At 38.7% G+C, this 21,270-nt stretch overlaps 1 protein-coding gene across 1 annotated transcript; it reads right to left on the bottom strand.

Moving 5' to 3' along the window:
* Positions 1 to 17,698: 17,698 nt before the first annotated feature.
* Positions 17,699 to 20,739, bottom strand: LOC123759121 (uncharacterized). Its single transcript, XM_069331964.1, has 5 exons — positions 20,462 to 20,739; positions 20,142 to 20,234; positions 19,836 to 19,953; positions 19,593 to 19,722; positions 17,699 to 17,747 (listed from the first exon to the last, which is right to left on the bottom strand). Exons 2-5 carry the CDS (start codon positions 20,232 to 20,234, stop codon positions 17,699 to 17,701), a joined length of 390 nt encoding a protein of 129 aa, XP_069188065.1. The 5' UTR covers positions 20,462 to 20,739.
* Between the last annotated feature and the right edge of the window lie 531 nt (positions 20,740 to 21,270).

The raw sequence follows: 21,270 nt of genomic DNA, 5'->3' as shown, positions 1-21,270 counted from the left end.
CATACACCAATATGAATCTCTTGTGAAAGGTTTGAGCCTAATCTGAACCCTTTTCACATCTTTGTGTTTAAAGTTAAATTTCTTGAAATTAAATTATATTATTTTATATTATATTATATTATTTTTATTATATTTTATTTTATGTATTATTATTTTTCTTATATTTTTTTATATTATATTATTGTTTTCAATTTAAATATTAAAACCAATTTAAGGGTAAAAAAATCAAATAATTTATATTTCTTTTATTATTTACTAACAAATCAGCAAAAATACAAAAACATATGACCTATATAATTATATATATAATATATATATAAATAATATATATATATAAATAATTTATATAATATATATATTATATATATATATATATATATATATATATATATATATATATATATATATGTCGTACCTAATAGCCAGAACGCACTTCTCAGCCTACTATTCAAGGCCCGATTTGCCTAATAAGCCAAGTTTTCATGAATTAATGTTTTTTCGGCTACCTAACCTACCTAACCTAACCTAACCTAGCTTTTTTTGGCTACCTAACCTAACCTTACCTATAAATATAGGTTAGGTTAGGTTAGGTAGGGTTGGTTAGGTTCGGTCATATATCTACGTTAATTTTAACTCCAATAAAAAAAAATTGACCTCATACATAGAGAAAAGGGTTGCTTTATCATTTCATAAGAAAAAAATTATAGTAAATATATTAATTCAGGAAAACTTGGCTTATTAGGCAAATCGGGCCTTGAATAGTAGGCTGAGAAGTGAGTTCTGGCTACTAGGTACGACATATATATATATATATATATAAATATATATATATATATTATATTATGGTGCACAAAGCAGCTTTATCCTTCCCACCAGGATCAGCAGGTGGGTTCACAGGACTACGACCCAACCACATCAAACAAATGCTCAACCCTGCACTGGGAGACATTGCACAGGGCCTCCTGGTGGAACTAACTAGATTCGCCAACACATGTCTAGCTGGCAACATACCAGAGACCATACGGCCTCTCTTTTTTGGCGCTACCCTCTGTGCCCTGAGGAAAAAAGATGGAGGAATCAGACCGATAGCTGTCAGCAATTCACTCCGGCGTCTCGTCGCTAAGGCTGCTGCTAGAGCAGTTAGTCAGGCAGCAGCCGACATGCTGAAGCCAAAACAGCTTGGGTTTGGCATTCCCCAAGGGTGTGAGGCAGCGGCTCATGCAGCTAGAGCCTACATTGCCAACATTACGAATGAAAAAGCCCTGATAAAGCTGGACTTCAAAAATGCTTTCAATCTGGTTAGAAGGGATGCAGTACTCAGTGCAGTTCATCGCCTTTTTCCTTCCCTCTACCCGTTTGTAAACTCATGCTACAGCAAGAATCTAACTCTGCTTTTTGGGGAACATGAAATTGAATCACAAGAAGGTGTCCAACAAGGTGACCCCCTTGCTCCTTTTCTGTTCTGCCTAGTTATCAAGGAAGTCACCGATAACCTGTCCAGTGAGCTCAACATTTGGTTTTTGGATGATGGTACTCTAGCCGGCTCCCCAGCCTCACTCTTGGACGACATAAGAATAATCCAGGAGCAAGGAGCAAGCCTAGGCCTCACCCTGAACCCTTCCAAGTGCGAAATAACCTCCACCAACCAGCACATAATAGAGCAAATAAAGGTTGTTTTGCCTGACATTCATACAACCAACCCTGAGGACAGCACACTCCTAGGTGCTCCTCTTGGAAGGAATGCCTTCGACGGGGTCCTTGGTAAGAAGATCACTGACCTGAAGAGGATGAACGAGAGGATTGAAGACATCGATGCTCATGATGCACTTTACCTCATCACCAGATGCTTGTCCCTTCCAAGGCTGACCTACTTTCTAAGATGTTCGCCATCTTTCAACAATATTAAATTAGAAGAGTATGACAGCTTGCTGAAATCAACACTAGAAAAAGCCCTAAATCTTTCCCTCAGCGACTCACAGTGGAAACAGGCCTCCCTTCCTGTCAGACTCGGGGGCCTTGGCGTGCGCACAGCAACACAAATTGCTGTACCAGCATTCCTGTCCTCTTCAGTGGGGTCTGACAACCTGGTGAAGGAAATCCTACCTGAGCACCTAGTTCAACAGGCAGGGGTGCATGATCCCAGCTTCACAGACTGCACAACCAAATGGGTCTCTCTCGCAGGACCAGCACCCCAACCACCGCCTTCTGAAGCCCATAAGCAATCCTGCTGGGATCGCCCCATTGCTGACCAAGAAGCTGCAACTTTGCTAGAAGCTGCGACGACACCACATGACACGGCCCGACTTAGAGCTGTAGCAGCTCCCCATGCAGGTGATTTCCTATTAGCAACCCCAATGTCAGCAACCGGCACCCGTCTCACACCGCAGGCCCTCCGAATTGCCATGGCTCTCCGCCTAGCTGCCCCAATCCACACCGAATACAGGTGTATTTGCGGCGAGGCAGAGGCCGACAGATACGGACGGCATGGCCTTCTTTGCCAAAGGACGGGAGGATGGCATGCAAGACACGGCGAGGTTAATGACATTATTAAGAGGAGCCTTACCACAGCCGGTTGTCCAGCAGAGAGAGAGCCCCGTTACCTAATGTCCCGCAACTCTGATGAGCCTGTCGGTCGCCCAGACGGAATTACGGTGAACCCCTGGAAGAATGGTAGACAGTTGGTGTGGGACTACACTTGCGTTTCAACTTTGGCCAGTACCTATGTTGACTTCAGTGCTACACAAGCAGGAGGAGCTGCCAATCACCGGGAAGCGGCCAAGTCACGTAAATACAGAGACCTTGAGCACCACTACAATTTTGTCCCCATTGCCTCAGAGACACTTGGTGCCTGGGGTAAAAGTGCTGCTAGCTTTTTAAAGGAGTTGGGGTCTAAGCTAATCGAAACAACTAGAGACCCCAGAGCTGCCAGTTTTCTTTTTCAGCGCCTTAGTGTGGCAATCCAGAGAGGAAATGCTCACTGCATCCATGGTTCCTGCCCGCCATCTGAGGAGCTGGAGGAGCTATTCAACTTGTGACAAGCAGCCTTGTACCCTGTATGTAATCAATATTGTAACTTTTTTTGTGTAATGACATTTTCAAATAAAGTTAGATAAATATACACACTTAACAAAAGAATAGGGGTGGTAGGAGAAGAAAATATCAAAGTGTTCAGTGAGGATCCACAAGGTCTTCTCTGAGTACTCTTTATTTTCTTCTCCGAGGCTATGGGTCCCTACATTTGCACCAGAGGTGGTACCCCTTCTAGGTTTAAAAAAATATATATATATATATATATATATATATATATATATATATATATATATATATATATATATATATATATATATATATATATTATTAAATATGACCGAAAAAGTAAGATTAATAATTCTAACACGAATTTTCTCAATCTTTCGTACATTACGCTTCACTGTTGGAGGTAAATCAAAAATCAATTCTCCAAAATTCATTTTTATTTCTAGTCTGACGCGACACGGGCGCGTTTCGTAAAACTTATTACATTTTCAAAGACTTTAGTTCACAAATACACAACTGATTAGAACTTACGTATCTCTGATTTTATATCTACATTTGAGTGAGGTGGGAGGGGTGATGTGGCATTAACACAAGACAGAACAAGAGGAGATATTAATAGGGTATTAAAAGTATCAACACAAGACAGAACACAAACAATGGGTATTGAATAGAAGTGTTTGTAGAAAGCCTATTGGTCCATATTTCTTGATGCTTCTATATTGGAGCGGAGTCTTGAGGTGGGTAGAATATAGTTGTGCAATAATTGGCTGTTGATTGCTGGTGTTGACTTCTTGATGTGTAGTGCCTCGCAAACGTCAAGCCGCCTGCTATCGCTGTATCTATCGATGATTTCTATGTTGTTTACTAGGATTTCTCTGGCGATGGTTTGGTTGTGGGAAGAGATTATATGTTCCTTAATGGAGCCCTGTTGCTTATGCATAAGCAACAGGGCTCCATTAAGGAACATATAATCTCTTCCCACAACCAAACCATCGCCAGAGAAATCCTAGTAAACAACACTGAAATCATCGATAGATACAGCGATAGCAGGCGGCTTGACGTTTGCGAGGCACTACACATCAAGAAGTCAACACCAGCAATCAACAGCCAATTATTGCACAACTATATTCTACCCACCTCAAGACTCCGCTCCAATATAGAAGCATCAAGAAATATGGACCAATAGGCTTTCTACAAACACTTCTATTCAATACCCATTGTTTGTGTTCTGTCTTGTGTTGATACTTTTAATACCCTATTAATATCCCCTCTTGTTCTGTCTTGTGTTAATGCCACATCACCCCTCCCACCTCACTCAAATGTAGATATAAAATCAGAGATACATAAGTTCTAATCAGTTGTGTATTTGTGAACTAAAGTCTTTGAAAATGTAATAAGTTTTACGAAACGCGCCCGTGTCGCGTCAGACTAGAAATAAAAATGAATTTTGGAGAATTGATTTTTGATTTACCTCCAACAGTGAAGCGTAATGTACGAAAGATTGAGAAAATTCGTGTTAGAATTATTAATCTTACTTTTTCGGTCATATTTAATAATATATGTCTACAGGAAAAACTGCTACCAAAATATACTAATATATATATATATATATATATATATATATATATATATATATATATATATATATATAAGTATGTAAGTGTAATATATAAGGGTGTAGTGTAATAGTATATATATTATATATATATATATATATATATATATATATATATATAAATATATATATATATATATATATATATATATATATATATATATATATATATATATATATATATATATATATATATATATATATATATATATATATATATATATATTAGTATATTTTGGTAGCAGTCTTTCCTGTAGACATATATTATTAAATATGACCGAAAAAGTAAGATTAATAATTCTAACACGAATTTTCTCAATCTTTCGTACATTACGCTTCACTGTTGGAGGTAAATCAAAAATCACTTCTCCAAAATTCATTTTTATTTCTAGTCTGACGCGACACGGGCGCGTTTCGTAAAACTTATTACATTTTCAAAGACTTCACAAATACACAACTGATTAGAACTTACGTATCTCTGATTTTATATCTACATTTGAGTGAGGTGGGAGGGGTGATGTGGCATTAACACAAGACAGAAGAAGAGGGGATATTAATAGGGTATTAAAAGTATCAACACAAGACAGAACAGAAACAATGGGTATTGAATAGAAGTGTTTGTAGAAAGCCTATTGGTCCATATTTCTTGATGCTTCTATATTGGAGCGGAGTCTTGAGGTGGGTAGAATACAGTTGTGCAATAATTGGCTGTTGATTGCTGGTGTTGACTTCTTGATGTGTAGTGCCTCGCAAACGTCAAGCCGCCTGCTATCGCTGTATCTATCGATGATTTCTGTGTTGTTTACTAGGATTTCTCTGGCGATGGTTTAGTTATGGGAAGAGATTATATGTTCCTTAATGGAGCCCTGTTGCTTATGCATCGTTAAACACCTAGAAAGAGATGTTGTTGTCTTGCCTATATACTGGGTTTTTTGGAGCTTACAGTCCCCAAGTGGGCATTTGAAGGCATAGACGACGTTAGTCTCTTTTAAAGCGTTCTGTTTTGTGTCTGGAGAGTTTCTCATGAGTAGGCTGGCCGTTTTTCTGGTTTTATAGTAAATCGTCAGTTGTATCCTCTGATTTTTGTCTGTAGGGATAACGTTTCTATTAACAATATCTTTCAGGACCCTTTCCTCCGTTTTATGAGCTGTGGAAAAGAAGTTCCTGTAAAATAGTCTAATAGGGGGTATAGGTGTTGTGTTAGTTGTCTCTTCAGAGGTTGCATGGCTTTTCACTTTCCTTCTTATGATGTCTTCGATGAAACCATTGGAGAAGCCATTATTGACTAGGACCTGCCTTACCCTACAGAGTTCTTCGTCGACTTGCTTCCATTCTGAGCTGTGGCTGAGAGCACGGTCGACGTATGCGTTAACAACACTCCTCTTGTACCTGTCAGGGCAGTCGCTGTTGGCATTTAGGCACATTCCTATGTTTGTTTCCTTAGTGTAGACTGCAGTGTGGAAACCTCCGCCCTTTTCCATGACTGTTACATCTAGAAAAGGCAGCTTCCCATCCTTTTCCGTCTCGTAAGTGAAACGCAGCACGGAACTCTGCTCAAATGCCTCCTTCAGCTCCTGCAGATGTCTGACATCAGGTACCTGTGTAAAAATGTCGTCAACATACCTGCAGTATATGGCCGGTTTCAAGTTCATGTCGACTAAGACTTTTTGCTCGATGGTACCCATGTAGAAGTTTGCAAACAGGACACCTAGGGGAGAACCCATGGCGACCCCATCTACTTGCTTATACATGTGCCCATCCGGGCTCAAGAAGGGTGCCTCTTTAGTACAAGCTTGGAGTAGTTTCCTCAGAATACTTTCTGAGTATGCTTCTACAGAAGCACCATACTGTCTCCCGAGCTTAAAGCGGCAGCTAAAAGCCTTCGTGAGAACTAGGAGATAGTTGTCAGGAGAGGTGACAAGTCGCCAATATATGTCATTCTTAAAAAAGACGAATATCTGGCGAAAATGAACATCATACTCTGTGACCAAACTAAGTTCCAAAGGGTAACGAAGGACACTACAGCCGAATTAAAAGCAAAGGTCAACAAACTGATCGAAACTGTGAACGCCAAGAAATCCGGACTCCACCTGCCAAAGATCATTGGGGAATATAAACCTGGATATGCGTATGGAAATGTCAAGACGCACAAGCCTGGAAACCCACTTCGGCCAATCATTAGCCAGATACCCACACCCACGTACAGACTGGCGAAGCGACTCAACGGCCTGCTGACTCCTTATGTTCCTTGCGCCTTCAGCCTGAAGTCTCCAAAGGAATTTGTGGACTTACTGCGGGGCACACGGGCCACAGGGATAAGAGCCTCGTTGGACGTAGAATCGCTGTTTACCAACGTACCTGTGGACGAGACAATCGGAATGATAGCCAACAGAGTGTATCGTGATCCAGCCTGTACTCCTCTTGACATACCAGAAAGTATTCTGAGGAAACTACTCCAAGCTTGTACTAAAGAGGCACCCTTCTTGAGCCCGGATGGGCACATGTATAAGCAAGTAGATGGGGTCACCATGGGTTCTCCCCTAGGTGTCCTGTTTGCAAACTTCTACATGGGTACCATCGAGCAAAAAGTCTTAGTCGACATGAACTTGAAACCGGCCATATACTGCAGGTATGTTGACGACATTTTTACACAGGTACCTGATGTCAGACATCTGCAGGAGCTGAAGGAGGCATTTGAGCAGAGTTCCGTGCTGCGTTTCACTTACGAGACGGAAAAGGATGGGAAGCTGCCTTTTCTAGATGTAACAGTCATGGAAAAGGGCGGAGGTTTCCACACTGCAGTCTACACTAAGGAAACAAACATAGGAATGTGCCTAAATGCCAAAAGCGACTGCCCTGACAGGTACAAGAGGAGTGTTGTTAACGCATACGTCGACCGTGCTCTCAGCCACAGCTCAGAATGGAAGCAAGTCGACGAAGAACTCTGTAGGGTAAGGCAGTTCCTAGTCAATAACGGCTTCTCCAATGGTTTCATCGAAGACATCATAAGAAGGAAAGTGAAAAGCCATGCAACCTCTGAAGAGACAACTAACACAACACCTATACCCCCTATTAGACTATATTACAGGAACTTCTTTTCCACAGCTCATAAAACGGAGGAAAGGGTCCTGAAAGATATTGTTAATAGAAACGTTATCCCTACAGACAAAAATCAGAGGATACAACTGACGATTTACTATAAAACCAGAAAAACAGCCAGCCTACTCATGAGAAACTCTCCAGACACAAAACAGAACGCTTTAAAAGAGACTAACGTCGTCTATGCCTTCAAATGCCCACTTGGGGACTGTAAGCTCCAAAAAACCCAGTATATAGGCAAGACAACAACATCTCTTTCTAGGCGTTTAACGATGCATAAGCAACAGGGCTCCATTAAGGAACATATAATCTCTTCCCATAACCAAACCATCGCCAGAGAAATCCTAGTAAACAACACAGAAATCATCGATAGATACAGCGATAGCAGGCGGCTTGACGTTTGCGAGGCACTACACATCAAGAAGTCAACACCAGCAATCAACAGCCAATTATTGCACAACTATATTCTACCCACCTCAAGACTCCGCTCCAATATAGAAGCATCAAGAAATATGGACCAATAGGCTTTCTACAAACACTTCTATTCAATACCCATTGTTTCTGTTCTGTCTTGTGTTGATACTTTTAATACCCTATTAATATCCCCTCTTGTTCTGTCTTGTGTTAATGCCACATCACCCCTCCCACCTCACTCAAATGTAGATATAAAATCAGAGATACGTAAGTTCTAATCAGTTGTGTATTTGTGAAGTCTTTGAAAATGTAATAAGTTTTACGAAACGCGCCCGTGTCGCGTCAGACTAGAAATAAAAATGAATTTTGGAGAAGTGATTTTTGATTTACCTCCAACAGTGAAGCGTAATGTACGAAAGATTGAGAAAATTCGTGTTAGAATTATTAATCTTACTTTTTCGGTCATATTTAATAATATATATATATATATATATATATATATATATATATATATATATATATATATATATATATATATATATATATATGTATATATATATATATATATATATATAAATATAGAAAAATATATATAAATAATATATTTATAAATAATATATATATAAATAATATATATATAAATAATATATATATAAATAATATATATATATAAATAATATATATATATATATAAATAATATATGTATATATATAATATATATATATATATAAATAATATATATATATAAATAATATATATATGACAACCATCTTTGTAACCTATATGTAACTCCCTCTTTGTAACAAAGTTCAAATAAAGCAAATATATATGTATACATACAAAAGAATGGGGGTGGTAGAATATAATATTAGTTTTTAGTGAGTGACCACAAGGTCTCCTCTGAATACTTTTTATTTTCTTCTCCGAGGCTATGGGTCCCCACATTGGCACCAGAGGACTTACTCACAAACTTTTTATATAATATATATATAAATAATATTTTTTTTTTTTTTTTTTTTTTTTTTTTTATAAACCTAGAAGGGGTACCACCTCTGGTGCAAATGTAGGGACCCATAGCCTCGGAGAAGAAAATAAAGAGTACTCAGAGAAGACCTTGTGGATCCTCACTGAACACTTTGATATTTTCTTCTCCTACCACCCCTATTCTTTTGTTAAGTGTGTATATTTATCTAACTTTATTTGAAAATGTCATTACACAAAAAAAGTTACAATATTGATTACATACAGGGTACAAGGCTGCTTGTCACAAGTTGAATAGCTCCTCCAGCTCCTCAGATGGCGGGCAGGAACCATGGATGCAGTGAGCATTTCCTCTCTGGATTGCCACACTAAGGCGCTGAAAAAGAAAACTGGCAGCTCTGGGGTCTCTAGTTGTTTCGATTAGCTTAGACCCCAACTCCTTTAAAAAGCTAGCAGCACTTTTACCCCAGGCACCAAGTGTCTCTGAGGCAATGGGGACAAAATTGTAGTGGTGCTCAAGGTCTCTGTATTTACGTGACTTGGCCGCTTCCCGGTGATTGGCAGCTCCTCCTGCTTGTGTAGCACTGAAGTCAACATAGGTACTGGCCAAAGTTGAAACGCAAGTGTAGTCCCACACCAACTGTCTACCATTCTTCCAGGGGTTCACCGTAATTCCGTCTGGGCGACCGACAGGCTCATCAGAGTTGCGGGACATTAGGTAACAGGGCTCTCTCTCTGCTGGACAACCGGCTGTGGTAAGGCTCCTCTTAATAATGTCATTAACCTCGCCGTGTCTTGCATGCCATCCTCCCGTCCTTTGGCAAAGAAGGCCATGCCGTCCGTATCTGTCGGCCTCTGCCTCGCCGCAAATACACCTGTATTTGGTGTGGATTGGGGCAGCTAGGCGGAGAGCCACGGCAATTCGGAGGGCCTGCGGTGTGAGACGGGTGCCGGTTGCTGACATTGGGGTTGCTAATAGGAAATCACCTGCATGGGGAGCTGCTACAGCTCTAAGTCGGGCAGTGTCATGTGGTGTCGTCGCAGCTTCTAGCAAAGTTGCAGCTTCTTGGTCGGCAATGGGGCGATCCCAGCAGGATTGCTTATGGGCTTCAGAAGGCGGTGGTTGGGGTGCTGGTCCTGCGAGAGAGACCCATTTGGTTGTGCAGTCTGTGAAGCTGGGATCATGTACCCCTGCCTGTTGAACTAGGTGCTCAGGTAGGATTTCCTTCACCAGGTTGTCAGACCCCACTGAAGAGGACAGGAATGCTGGTACAGCAATTTGTGTTGCTGTGCGCACGCCAAGGCCCCCGAGTCTGACAGGAAGGGAGTCCTGTTTCCACTGTGAGTCGCTGAGGGAAAGATTTAGGGCTTTTTCTAGTGTTGATTTCAGCAAGCTGTCATACTCTTCTAATTTAATATTGTTGAAAGATGGCGAACATCTTAGAAAGTAGGTCAGCCTGGGAAGGGACAAGCATCTGGTGATGAGGTAAAGTGCATCATGAGCATCGATGTCTTCAATCCTCTCGTTCATCCTCTTCAGGTCAGTTATCTTCTTACCAAGGACCCCGTCGATGGCATTCCTTCCAAGAGGAGCACCTAGGAGTGTGCTGTCCTCAGGGTTGGTTGTATGAATGTCAGGCAAAACAACCTTTATTTGCTCTATTATGTGCTGGTTGGTGGAGGTTATTTCGCACTTGGAAGGGTTCAGGGTGAGGCCTAGGCTTGCTCCTTGCTCCTGGATTATTCTTATGTCGTCCAAGAGTGAGGCTGGGGAGCCGGCTAGAGTACCATCATCCAAAAACCAAATGTTGAGCTCACTGGACAGGTTATCGGTGACTTCCTTGATAACTAGGCAGAACAGAAAAGGAGCAAGGGGGTCACCTTGTTGGACACCTTCTTGTGATTCAATTTCATGTTCCCCAAAAAGCAGAGTTAGATTCTTGCTGTAGCATGAGTTTACAAACGGGTAGAGGGAAGGAAAAAGGCGATGAACTGCACTGAGTACTGCATCCCTTCTAACCAGATTGAAAGCATTTTTGAAGTCCAACTTTATCAGGGCTTTTTCATTCGTAATGTTGGCAATGTAGGCTCTAGCTGCATGAGCCGCTGCCTCACACCCTTGGGGAATGCCAAACCCAAGCTGTTTTGGCTTCAGCATGTCGGCTGCTGCCTGACTAACTGCTCTAGCTGCAGCCTTAGCGACGAGACGCCGGAGTGAATTGCCGACAGCTATCGGTCTGATTCCTCCATCTTTTTTCCTCAGGGCACAGAGGGTAGCGCCAAAAAAGAGAGGCCGTATGGTCTCTGGTATGTTGCCAGCTAGACATGTGTTGGCGAATCTAGTTAGTTCCACCAGGAGGCCCTGTGCAATGTCTCCCAGTGCAGGGTTGAGCATTTGTTTGATGTGGTTGGGTCGTAGTCCTGTGAACCCACCTGCTGATCCTGGTGGGAAGGATAAAGCTGCTTTGTGCACCATGGATTCGAGCACACACAGGGGTTCTGCTCTGGTGACACCGACTAGGGGGACACTGTCGTCACGAGGAGCTCTGGGTGGGTGTTTTTCCCTCAGGGCTTGTGCTGTATCGGCATCCCTGGTGGCAACTGTGTCTTCACTGGTGATGACTCTGATCGCCCCTATTGTGTTGCCTTCTTCTATTTTCTTGCTGACTGTTGCTCTGATTTTGGATGCCTCGGTTCTGCTGTTGATACCTTTCCTGCGGTGGGTGTTTTTGGCACGGGTGGGGAGGGGTGCCTGGTTGTCCTCTCTAGGAAAACTATTTATAGCCATAATGACCGAGGAAGCTAGTGATTTGTCTCTCCTTGCAGGGACAGCTAGGCATATGTTTCCAAACAGGAGAAGGTTGTGCCATGCTTGGATAGTTCCGGGGGAGTCATTGACCTTTTTCAAGAGGCTGGATAGTTTGGCTGCTGCCTGGGGCCGGGCAGCTTTGGGGATGTGCTGCAGGGTTCCAACCGATGTTGCTTTGATGGCTTCTAGTAGATTCTCAGTCGAAATGAAGCTGTTAGAGGTGTTTTCCCTGACTGCTGGAGTGGGGCCTTGATTGATACCCTCTTTGGGAGGGCGCCACATACCCGGACAATCGGTTCCGTTGTGAGCATGCTTGCGCACATCTCCGTTACGCTTGAGTCTCCACACCTTGTCACACACTTGGCATGTGCCATACCTGTCGTCGATTGATGGCTCCTCTTGGCTGAGAGAAGCCTGGCTGTCAGTCGTGACCTGCGACATCAGCGGGCGCTGGGTGGGCGCTGGGCGGGCGCTGGGTGGGCGCTGGGCGGGCGCTGGGCGGGCGCTGGGCGGGCGCTGGGCGGGCTCTGGGCGGGCGCTGCGTGGGCGCTGGGCGGAAGTAGCGTGAGGGGGTGGACACAGGGAGGTAGCGGTCGCGGTTGGGGGTGGGGCAGGGGGAAGAGGGTGACTCTTGGGTTGGGTGACGGTACACACTGGCGGGTATGGGGAGGGGGTGGGTCAGAGGGGTGACACTAACACGTTTGTATAATCTCGTGATATATCGCTGCACAATATAAATATAAATATATATATATATAAAGTTAAAACTAGCTAGTTATACGTAGATATATGATAACTAACCAACCCTACTAAACCTAACCTATCTAACCTATATATATATATATATATATATATATATATATATATATATATATATATATATATATATATATATATATATATATATATATATATATATATATATATATATATATATATATATATATATATATATATATATATATATATATTATTAAATATGACCGAAAAAGTAAGATTAATAATTCTAACACGAATTTTCTCAATCTTTTGTACATTACGCTTCACTGTTGGAGGTAAATCAAAAATCAATTCTCCAAAATTCATTTTTATTTCTAGTCTGACGAGACACGGGCGCGTTTCGTAAAACTTATTACATTTTCAAAGACTTTAGTTCACAAATACACAACTGAATAGAACTTACGTATCTCCGATTTTATATCTACATTTGAGTGAGGTGGAAGGGGTGATGTGGCATTAACACAAGACAGAACAAAATGTGGTATTAATAGGGTATTAATTTCATCAACACAAGACAGAACAAGAGTATTAATAGGGTATTAATTTCATCAACACAAGACAGAACACGAAACAATGGATATTGAATAGAAGTGTTTGTAGAAAGCCTATTGGTCCATATTTCTTGATGAAATTAATACCCTATTAATACTCTTGTTCTGTCTTGTGTTGATGAAATTAATACCCTATTAATACCACATTTTGTTCTGTCTTATGTTAATGCCACATCACCCCTTCCACCTCACTCAAATGTAGATATAAAATCGGAGATATGTAAGTTCTATTCAGTTGTGTATTTGTGAACTAAAGTCTTTGAAAATGTAATAAGTTTTACGAAACGCGCCCGTGTCGCGTCAGACTAGAAATAAAAATGAATTTTGGAGAATTGATTTTTGATTTACCTCCAACAGTGAAGCGTAATGTACGAAAGATTGAGAAAATTCGTGTTAGAATTATTAATCTTACTTTTTCGGTCATATTTAATAATATATGTCTACAGGAAAGACTGCTACCAAAATATACTAATATATATATATATATATATATATATATATATATATATATATATATATATATATATATATATATATATATATATATATATATATATATATATATATATATATATATATATATTATTAAATATGACCGAAAAAGTAAGATTAATAATTCTTACACGAATTTTCTCAATCTTTCGTACATTACGCTTCACTGTTGGAGGTAAATAAAAAATCACTTCTCCAAAATTCATTTTTATTTCTAGTCTGACGCGACACGGGCGCGTTTCGTAAAACTTATTACATTTTCAAAGACTTCACAAATACACAACTGATTAGAACTTACGTATCTCCGATTTTATATCTACATTTGAGTGAGGTGGGAGGGGTGATGTGGCATTAACACAAGACAGAACAAGAGGGGATATTAATAGGGTATTAAAAGTATCAACACAAGACAGAACAGAAACAATGGGTATTGAATAGAAGTGTTTGTAGAAAGCCTATTGGTCCATATTTCTTGATGCTTCTATATTGGAGCGGAGTGTTGAAGTGGGTAGAATATAGTTGCGCAATAATTGGCTGTTGATTGCTGGTGTTGACTTCTTGATGTGTAGTGCCTCGCAAATGTCAAGCCGCCTGCTATCGCTGTATCTATCGATGATTTCTGTGTTGTTTACTAGGATTTCTCTGGCGATGGTTTGGTTGTGGGAAGAGATTATATGTTCCTTAATGGAGCCCTGTTGCTTATGCATCGTTAAACGCCTAGAAAGAGATGTTGTTGTCTTGCCTATATACTGGATTTTTTGGAGCTTACAGTCCCCAAGTGGGCATTTGAAGGCATAGACGACGTTAGTCTCTTTTAAAGCGTTCTGTTTTGTGTCTGGAGAGTTTCTCATGAGTAGGCTGGCCGTTTTTCTGGTTTTATAGTAAATCGTCAGTTGTATCCTCTGATTTTTGTCTGTAGGGATAACGTTTCTATTAACAATATCTTTCAGGACCCTTTCCTCCGTTTTATGAGCTGTGGAAAAGAAGTTCCTGTAAAATAGTCTAATAGGGGGTATAGGTGTTGTGTTAGTTGTCTCTTCAGAGGTTGCATGGCTTTTCACTTTCCTTCTTATGATGTCTTCGATGAAACCATTGGAGAAGCCGTTATTGACTAGGACCTGCCTTACCCTACAGAGTTCTTCGTCGACTTGCTTCCATTCTGAGCTGTGGCTGAGAGCACGGTCGACGTATGCGTTAACAACACTCCTCTTGTACCTGTCAGGGCAGTCGCTTTTGGCATTTAGGCACATTCCTATGTTTGTTTCCTTAGTGTAGACTGCAGTGTGGAAACCTCCGCCCTTTTCCATGGCTGTTACATCTAGAAAGGGCAGCTTCCCATCCTTTTCCGTCTCGTAAGTGAAACGCAGCACGGAACTCTGCTCAAATGCCTCCTTCAGCTCCTGCAGATGTCTGACATCAGGTACCTGTGTAAAAATGTCGTCAACATACCTGCAGTATATGGCCGGTTTCAAGTTCATGTCGACTAAGACTTTTTGCTCGATGGTACCCATGTAGAAGTTTGCAAACAGGACACCTAGGGGAGAACCCATGGCGACCCCATCTACTTGCTTATACATGTGCCCATCCGGGCTCAAGTAGGGTGCCTCTTTAGTACAAGCTTGGAGTAGTTTCCTCAGAATATTTTCTGGCATGTCAAGAGGAGTACAGGCTGGATCACGATACACTCTGTCGGCTATCATTCTGATTGTCTCGTCCACAGGTACGTTGGTTAACAGCGATTCTACGTCCAACGAGGCTCTTATCCCTGTGGCCCGTGTGCCCCGCAGTAAGTCAACAAATTCCTTTGGAGACTTCAGGCTGAAGGCGCAAGGAACATAAGGAGTCAGCAGGCCGTTGAGTCGCTTCGCCAGTCTGTACGTGGGTGTGGGTATCTGGCTAATGATTGGCCGAAGTGGGTTTCCAGGCTTGTGCGTCTTGACATTTCCATACGCATATCCAGGTTTATATTCCCCAATGATACATTATATATATATAATACATTATATATATATATATATATATATATATATATATATATATATATATATATATATATATATATATATATATATATATATATATATATATATATATACACATATATATATATATATAGGTTATATATATATATATATATATATATATATATATATATATATATATATATATATATATATATATATATTTTATTAATTATATATATACATATATACACACAGAAACAAAGATTCTTCTATATAGACATTAGAGAAGATTCAGCGGTACGCCATGCACCAGGCTCGCCACCATTTTCAGTATTCGTCATATCCAAGTCTGATGTGTGATGCACATGTCTTCTTGCTTCACCACCCTGTAATGAAATATTGTTTGTTACTAATTGTTTTCAATAATACATTATTTTATTATATAATATTTAATTTATTAATTAAAAACCCTTTCCATATTATAGAAAAAAAACTAAAACAAGAATCTATATAAAACTATAGAATAGAATAGAATAGAATAATAGAATAGAATCTATATATCATATATATATTTATATAAATAAATATATATATATAAATATATATATATATAATTATATATATATATATATATATATTATTATATCCTGTATTATTCCAGCCCATTATTAGAGATAGTAGCCACCTCTTATTTTGGTTTTCTTTCATTATTAGTGCTCAGAAAATTAAATATATCTACATATTTAGTCAAAATCAATTACATTATTTTATGTTATTCATAGCATAAATGTTCACAAAGATTACTAAAAAGAGATTGAATTAGACTACAGCAAATTGGCAAACTTTACCTTGTATCTGTTTCCACCGTGTTTGTTTGGGGCGTTCTTCAACATATCAGCAATACTTGTCTCAACATCTCTTTCAGTTGCATTAGTGTGGGTGTTGATACAGGCTTCTGGAAATTTATAAGAATTAATTAATATATATAATTATAATTCACTTGTCAGGAGACAAGAAGCCACAGAGTAATAACATTGTTGGCGTTTATTGAGGTGTTCCCCTGTTCTCCAGTCTTCCTCCGTCCCCTCGTCCCCTTTGTCCTCCCCAGCATTCTCCATTCCCCTGTCCCCACCATCCCCAGTCCCCTCGTCCTCCCCACCATTACCCTCTCCTCTGTTCCCTCGTCTTCCCCACCATCCCCCCTCTCGTCCTCCCCACCATTCTAAACTACCTCATCCGATGCATTCCATAATGGTCTGATGCTTCCATCAGAAAATTGGGAACATCAAATGATCTGACGTTCCCAATTTTCTGATTGAAACATCAAATGATCTGATATTCCCATCACTGAAAAATAAGAACAGCTAAAAAAATGATATTAAAAAATAGAAAATAAAATATACTCATGAAATGAACAGAATGGTTAACAACGCAGCTCAATTGCAATGTAATGTCACAATACCATTTAATAACAATAACATTTAAATATACTTTAAGATATAATCTAGAAGAAAATAAGGACATTGAAACGGTTCATGAACTCTATTTCAATAAAGGACACTATGGGGGACTTTGAAAAATAGTTAATGAGTATAATTAGACAGACTTGTTGCTAGGCAGAGGAGTAAATAATGAGATATATGGCAAATTTTACAAAATATACAATGAAGGTACACAAACATTCATACCCAAACAAAGCAAAATGCTAGGTAAGAACAAAGCAGTTGGCCCGTAGGAGAAAGGAGATACCCACAAGACTAGAATACAAGTCATTAACAAGCATGCAAGTATAATACATAATACATGCAGACATATATAATCCAAAAAAATGTCAAATTTACGTACTTATTATTACATTACAAATATCCAAGGTTTTGAAGACACGTTTCCTCTTGCGCCCAACGAGTGAATACTGAGACCAGACCCCATAGGTCCCTATCCTCTTCATCATTCGTCTCACTGTGTCTCCACAGTTTGCACCGCCCATTTGAGACAGCGTCTTGACCTGTTAAAATAATGCACAAGCTGTAAAGTAATAGAGAATAATATATATCTTTCAATCTCAACATTAGATTTTCTAATTTCCAACTGTATTAAATAAATAGCATTAAAATATTTTCCTTCTTAACTATTACAAAAATCCACGAATTTGAGTAACTTTTGCTTTTGTTTTATTTGTACCTTAAACATAACACTGAACAATCAATTATGTGCCACCCCACCTTCCTTCATCCGCAAAAAAACTAATCAAAAGACATATGTACAAGGCTAAACAAATTAAGCAACACTTACCATACTCAGGCTAGAAGAATTAAGCAACACTTACCATACTCTTTTTATATTCACTGTTAACTTTTAGCTCGTGTGACAGACTTTCCACCTGCTCAACAGTTTCAAGTGGGGATGGAAGAATGTCTTCCAGGATTGGTATATCTCCATGTGTTTTTGACATATGGGTTTCCGTCATTTTGACAATATTCAGGATATCCCCTGATAAAAATGTCAATTTTGATAATTCCTTCATTATGTATTCCATTTTTTCTGTTACTGCAAAAAAAAAAGGCTTACTAGAACAAGCATTTAGTGTTGCATATATATGATATATGTATTGATCCTTAGTGGATCCTATTTTAGTGACAGACACATTGGTGTCAGGTCACTGTCAAATGGGCTACTGTCATGTAGCCTTCAATTATGTAACCTCTCCCATTCTATGATAGGGGTGACACAGGGCAGCATCCTTAGACCCCCTCCTATTTGTTATATACATCAATGATCTGCTTTATGTCTCTACCATGATTAAACCTGTATTGTTTGATGATACTACCATCATCTACTTAGTTGCTTTACAAGAATGTAAAATTTCAAGTCTGTACTCTCCCTCAATGTATTTTCTTGTATGTATAACAAAAAATAAAGAATCAACACATAATAAATTGGTACTTACTAGATTTTTCGAAAAGAGAGCTTTCAGTTCTGTCTTGTCTTGGAGTTTGAGGGGAAGGTTTTGTACTCGGCCTGTAGATAGACTTGCTGGTTCCACAAGATTCTGTCAGGGGTGGAAGCGTATTAGCATTGTATAGAAAATATTTACAAAATAGTTTTAAATACATAAAACTACAAATAGAAATTATTGAATTATTACATTAGCTTATAGCTTTTATGAATGCATTAAAAAATTTTGTTTCACACAATGGAGCGACACCATTTAAAGTGTTTCCATCACCCTGAAGGCTGGTAAAAATATATTACATTAAAATCATACACAAGTACATTACTATCTGTGTATGTAAATGTTTCTCCAGTTACTTAAAGCTTACCAGTTCTGTCTTGTCTAGGAGTTTGAGGGGAAGGTTTTGTACTCGGCCTGTAGATAAACTTGCTGGTCCCACAAGATTCTGTCAGGGGTGGAAGCGTATTAGCATTGTATAGAAAATATTTACAAAATAGTTTTAAATACAAAATAGTTCTGTCCAGTTCTGATCAGTTCTGTCTTGTTCTGTTAAAAAGAAAACCATCATACAAAAAGAAATAAAATGTTTTCAATTAAATTAAATTACCTGATTCCTGTATCATATTATTTTGATGTTCATCTAGAGTCAGCTTACACTCGGCAGTCTCTCGGGGCATGGAAACAGTTACTTTTCTTGGTGGTGAATCTTCACTGTCTGAAACAAAAACGTTTAATGCATTCAGAAAAGCTATTAACATATATCTATATATATATTTTAATATATTACCTAGCAAAATATATTACCTAGTAAATAAGATTATTTGTTCCATTAAGCCAATCATGTTTCATTTTTTTAACAATTATTTTGAATAACTCTAAACATTCATTCCTACATACCTCCATCCACATCCATTCATCATCCTTCTGTATTTTGCTGCCCTATGGTGATAACTTGTGTCTGTGTCACTTTCCATATTTGACGTTTCTTCTGCCTTTTTAAGGTGTTTTAGGGCAAGTTCCCAAGTACCTATAATAAAAATTAGAGTATATATAATTCATTATTACGAAACTTTGTATAACATCAAAACATTGAGAAATTTTTTATATAAACCATATGAATTAATGCTTGTATTTAATTACTATCAATGGAATAAATCTTGCTGATGTTGAAACGTCTCCATTTTGATAGGTCTGGTATTTCTCCTCTTTTGGCTTTCGATGATTGGTTTTCACGTGGCCAATAGCCCACGTTTGATCCCTGGAAAGGGGACATATATTTGTAAATATATGTATGTATAAATGTATGTCTCAAATCGAGGCCCCACTGTATTTCATATATTATATACATATATATCTCTAAATCTATCAACATATATCATATACACATATTTTAAATACTAATGTTTTAATTTTGCAAATAAACAATATATATATATATTGACTTACATCAGATGCACTAAACATCCATTTGATATGGATGATTGACAATTCTCCTTCTTCATCTTCCACAACGATGTATTTATTTTCAGATTCAGCCATCTACAAATTTAAACTGATTAGGGACATTTTCTGCAGCACATTATCAGTGTCTAAGAAAATAAGCAGTCACTAATTTTATATAGTAGTACTAAACAACAATGTTAACCTTAATTCTTATATGTTATGATGGTGAACAATACTTTTTACTAAAATTAAAAGTTTGCAATGTAAGCAAAGAGTATTCCTACAGCTTGCACAAGAATCAAAAACAATCACAAGAAACTTACTAGTCATAAATCATGTAGTATTGACAAGAAGATATAAGTACTTTCTGTTTTCTTGATTAACATTCCTCTTGTTGATGTGTTAATGCTAGATACTTTTTTTTAAAAAGTCCTTACGTGGATTAACATTGAAGGCCCCAAATATTCTTGAATCACAAGGACTAGTAAATATTGGGCTTTGAAAAGGATATACCCTAACAATGAAGTAATTTTCTTCACTTCTTCGGCTGTGTACAGTCCTTAACACTTCACAGCAATTATATCCAGGTAACGAATATACATTGTTAGGAAATTTATGAGAAATTTTATTATCTGGAGATGTTTTATAAATCATGGTATTTTCAGCCTCCTTTATTCTTTTTGTAATTTGGACAATTGGATTTTTACTTGATCTGACCATCTTTTTCAGCTGATGCAAATAATTTTCAAATGGAAAAGCTGAACAACTGTCAAGAGTACCATGTTCCTCAGCATCTGCTGTTAGGTGAATCAAACTGTGAACATTGTAGACTAGAAAATCTTTCCCATACAGATCACCACACCTTGATACAAAATTCAGCAAAAGGTCATGAGCATATTTGCCGTATTTTAAGGACATACATGTGGGCGAAACAAGAAAACTTATACCAACACTGAGAGTAAGGAAATGATCATACATCTCTTGGGGTAGAATACCTTTCAATACAATCTTTCCTGTGTAGAGAAGAAACTGTCTGTATTCAGTTGCCTTCCATCTGTCAATTTCTTCCAAACCTCGTGGTTTACGTGCAAAAATATTGGGCACAAAATCTTTTATGCTCACCAATCTAGCA

This window comes from Procambarus clarkii, chromosome 3 (genome assembly GCF_040958095.1).
Source record: "Procambarus clarkii isolate CNS0578487 chromosome 3, FALCON_Pclarkii_2.0, whole genome shotgun sequence".
NCBI lineage: Eukaryota > Metazoa > Arthropoda > Malacostraca > Decapoda > Cambaridae > Procambarus > Procambarus clarkii.
This window is presented reverse-complemented; position numbering and strand designations above follow the sequence as displayed.

Coding starts and splice junctions, on each gene's coding strand:
- LOC123759121 (XM_069331964.1), bottom strand. CDS start 20,234: ATGGCTGAATCTGAAAATAAATACATCGTTGTGGAAGATGAAGAAGGA. Junction 19,723..19,835: donor CAAGATTTATTCCATTGATA/GTAATTAAATAC, acceptor TTTTTATTATAG/GTACTTGGGAACTTGCCCTA. Junction 17,748..19,592: donor ATGAATGGATGTGGATGGAG/GTATGTAGGAAT, acceptor TTATTTTAACAG/GTCAAGACGCTGTCTCAAAT.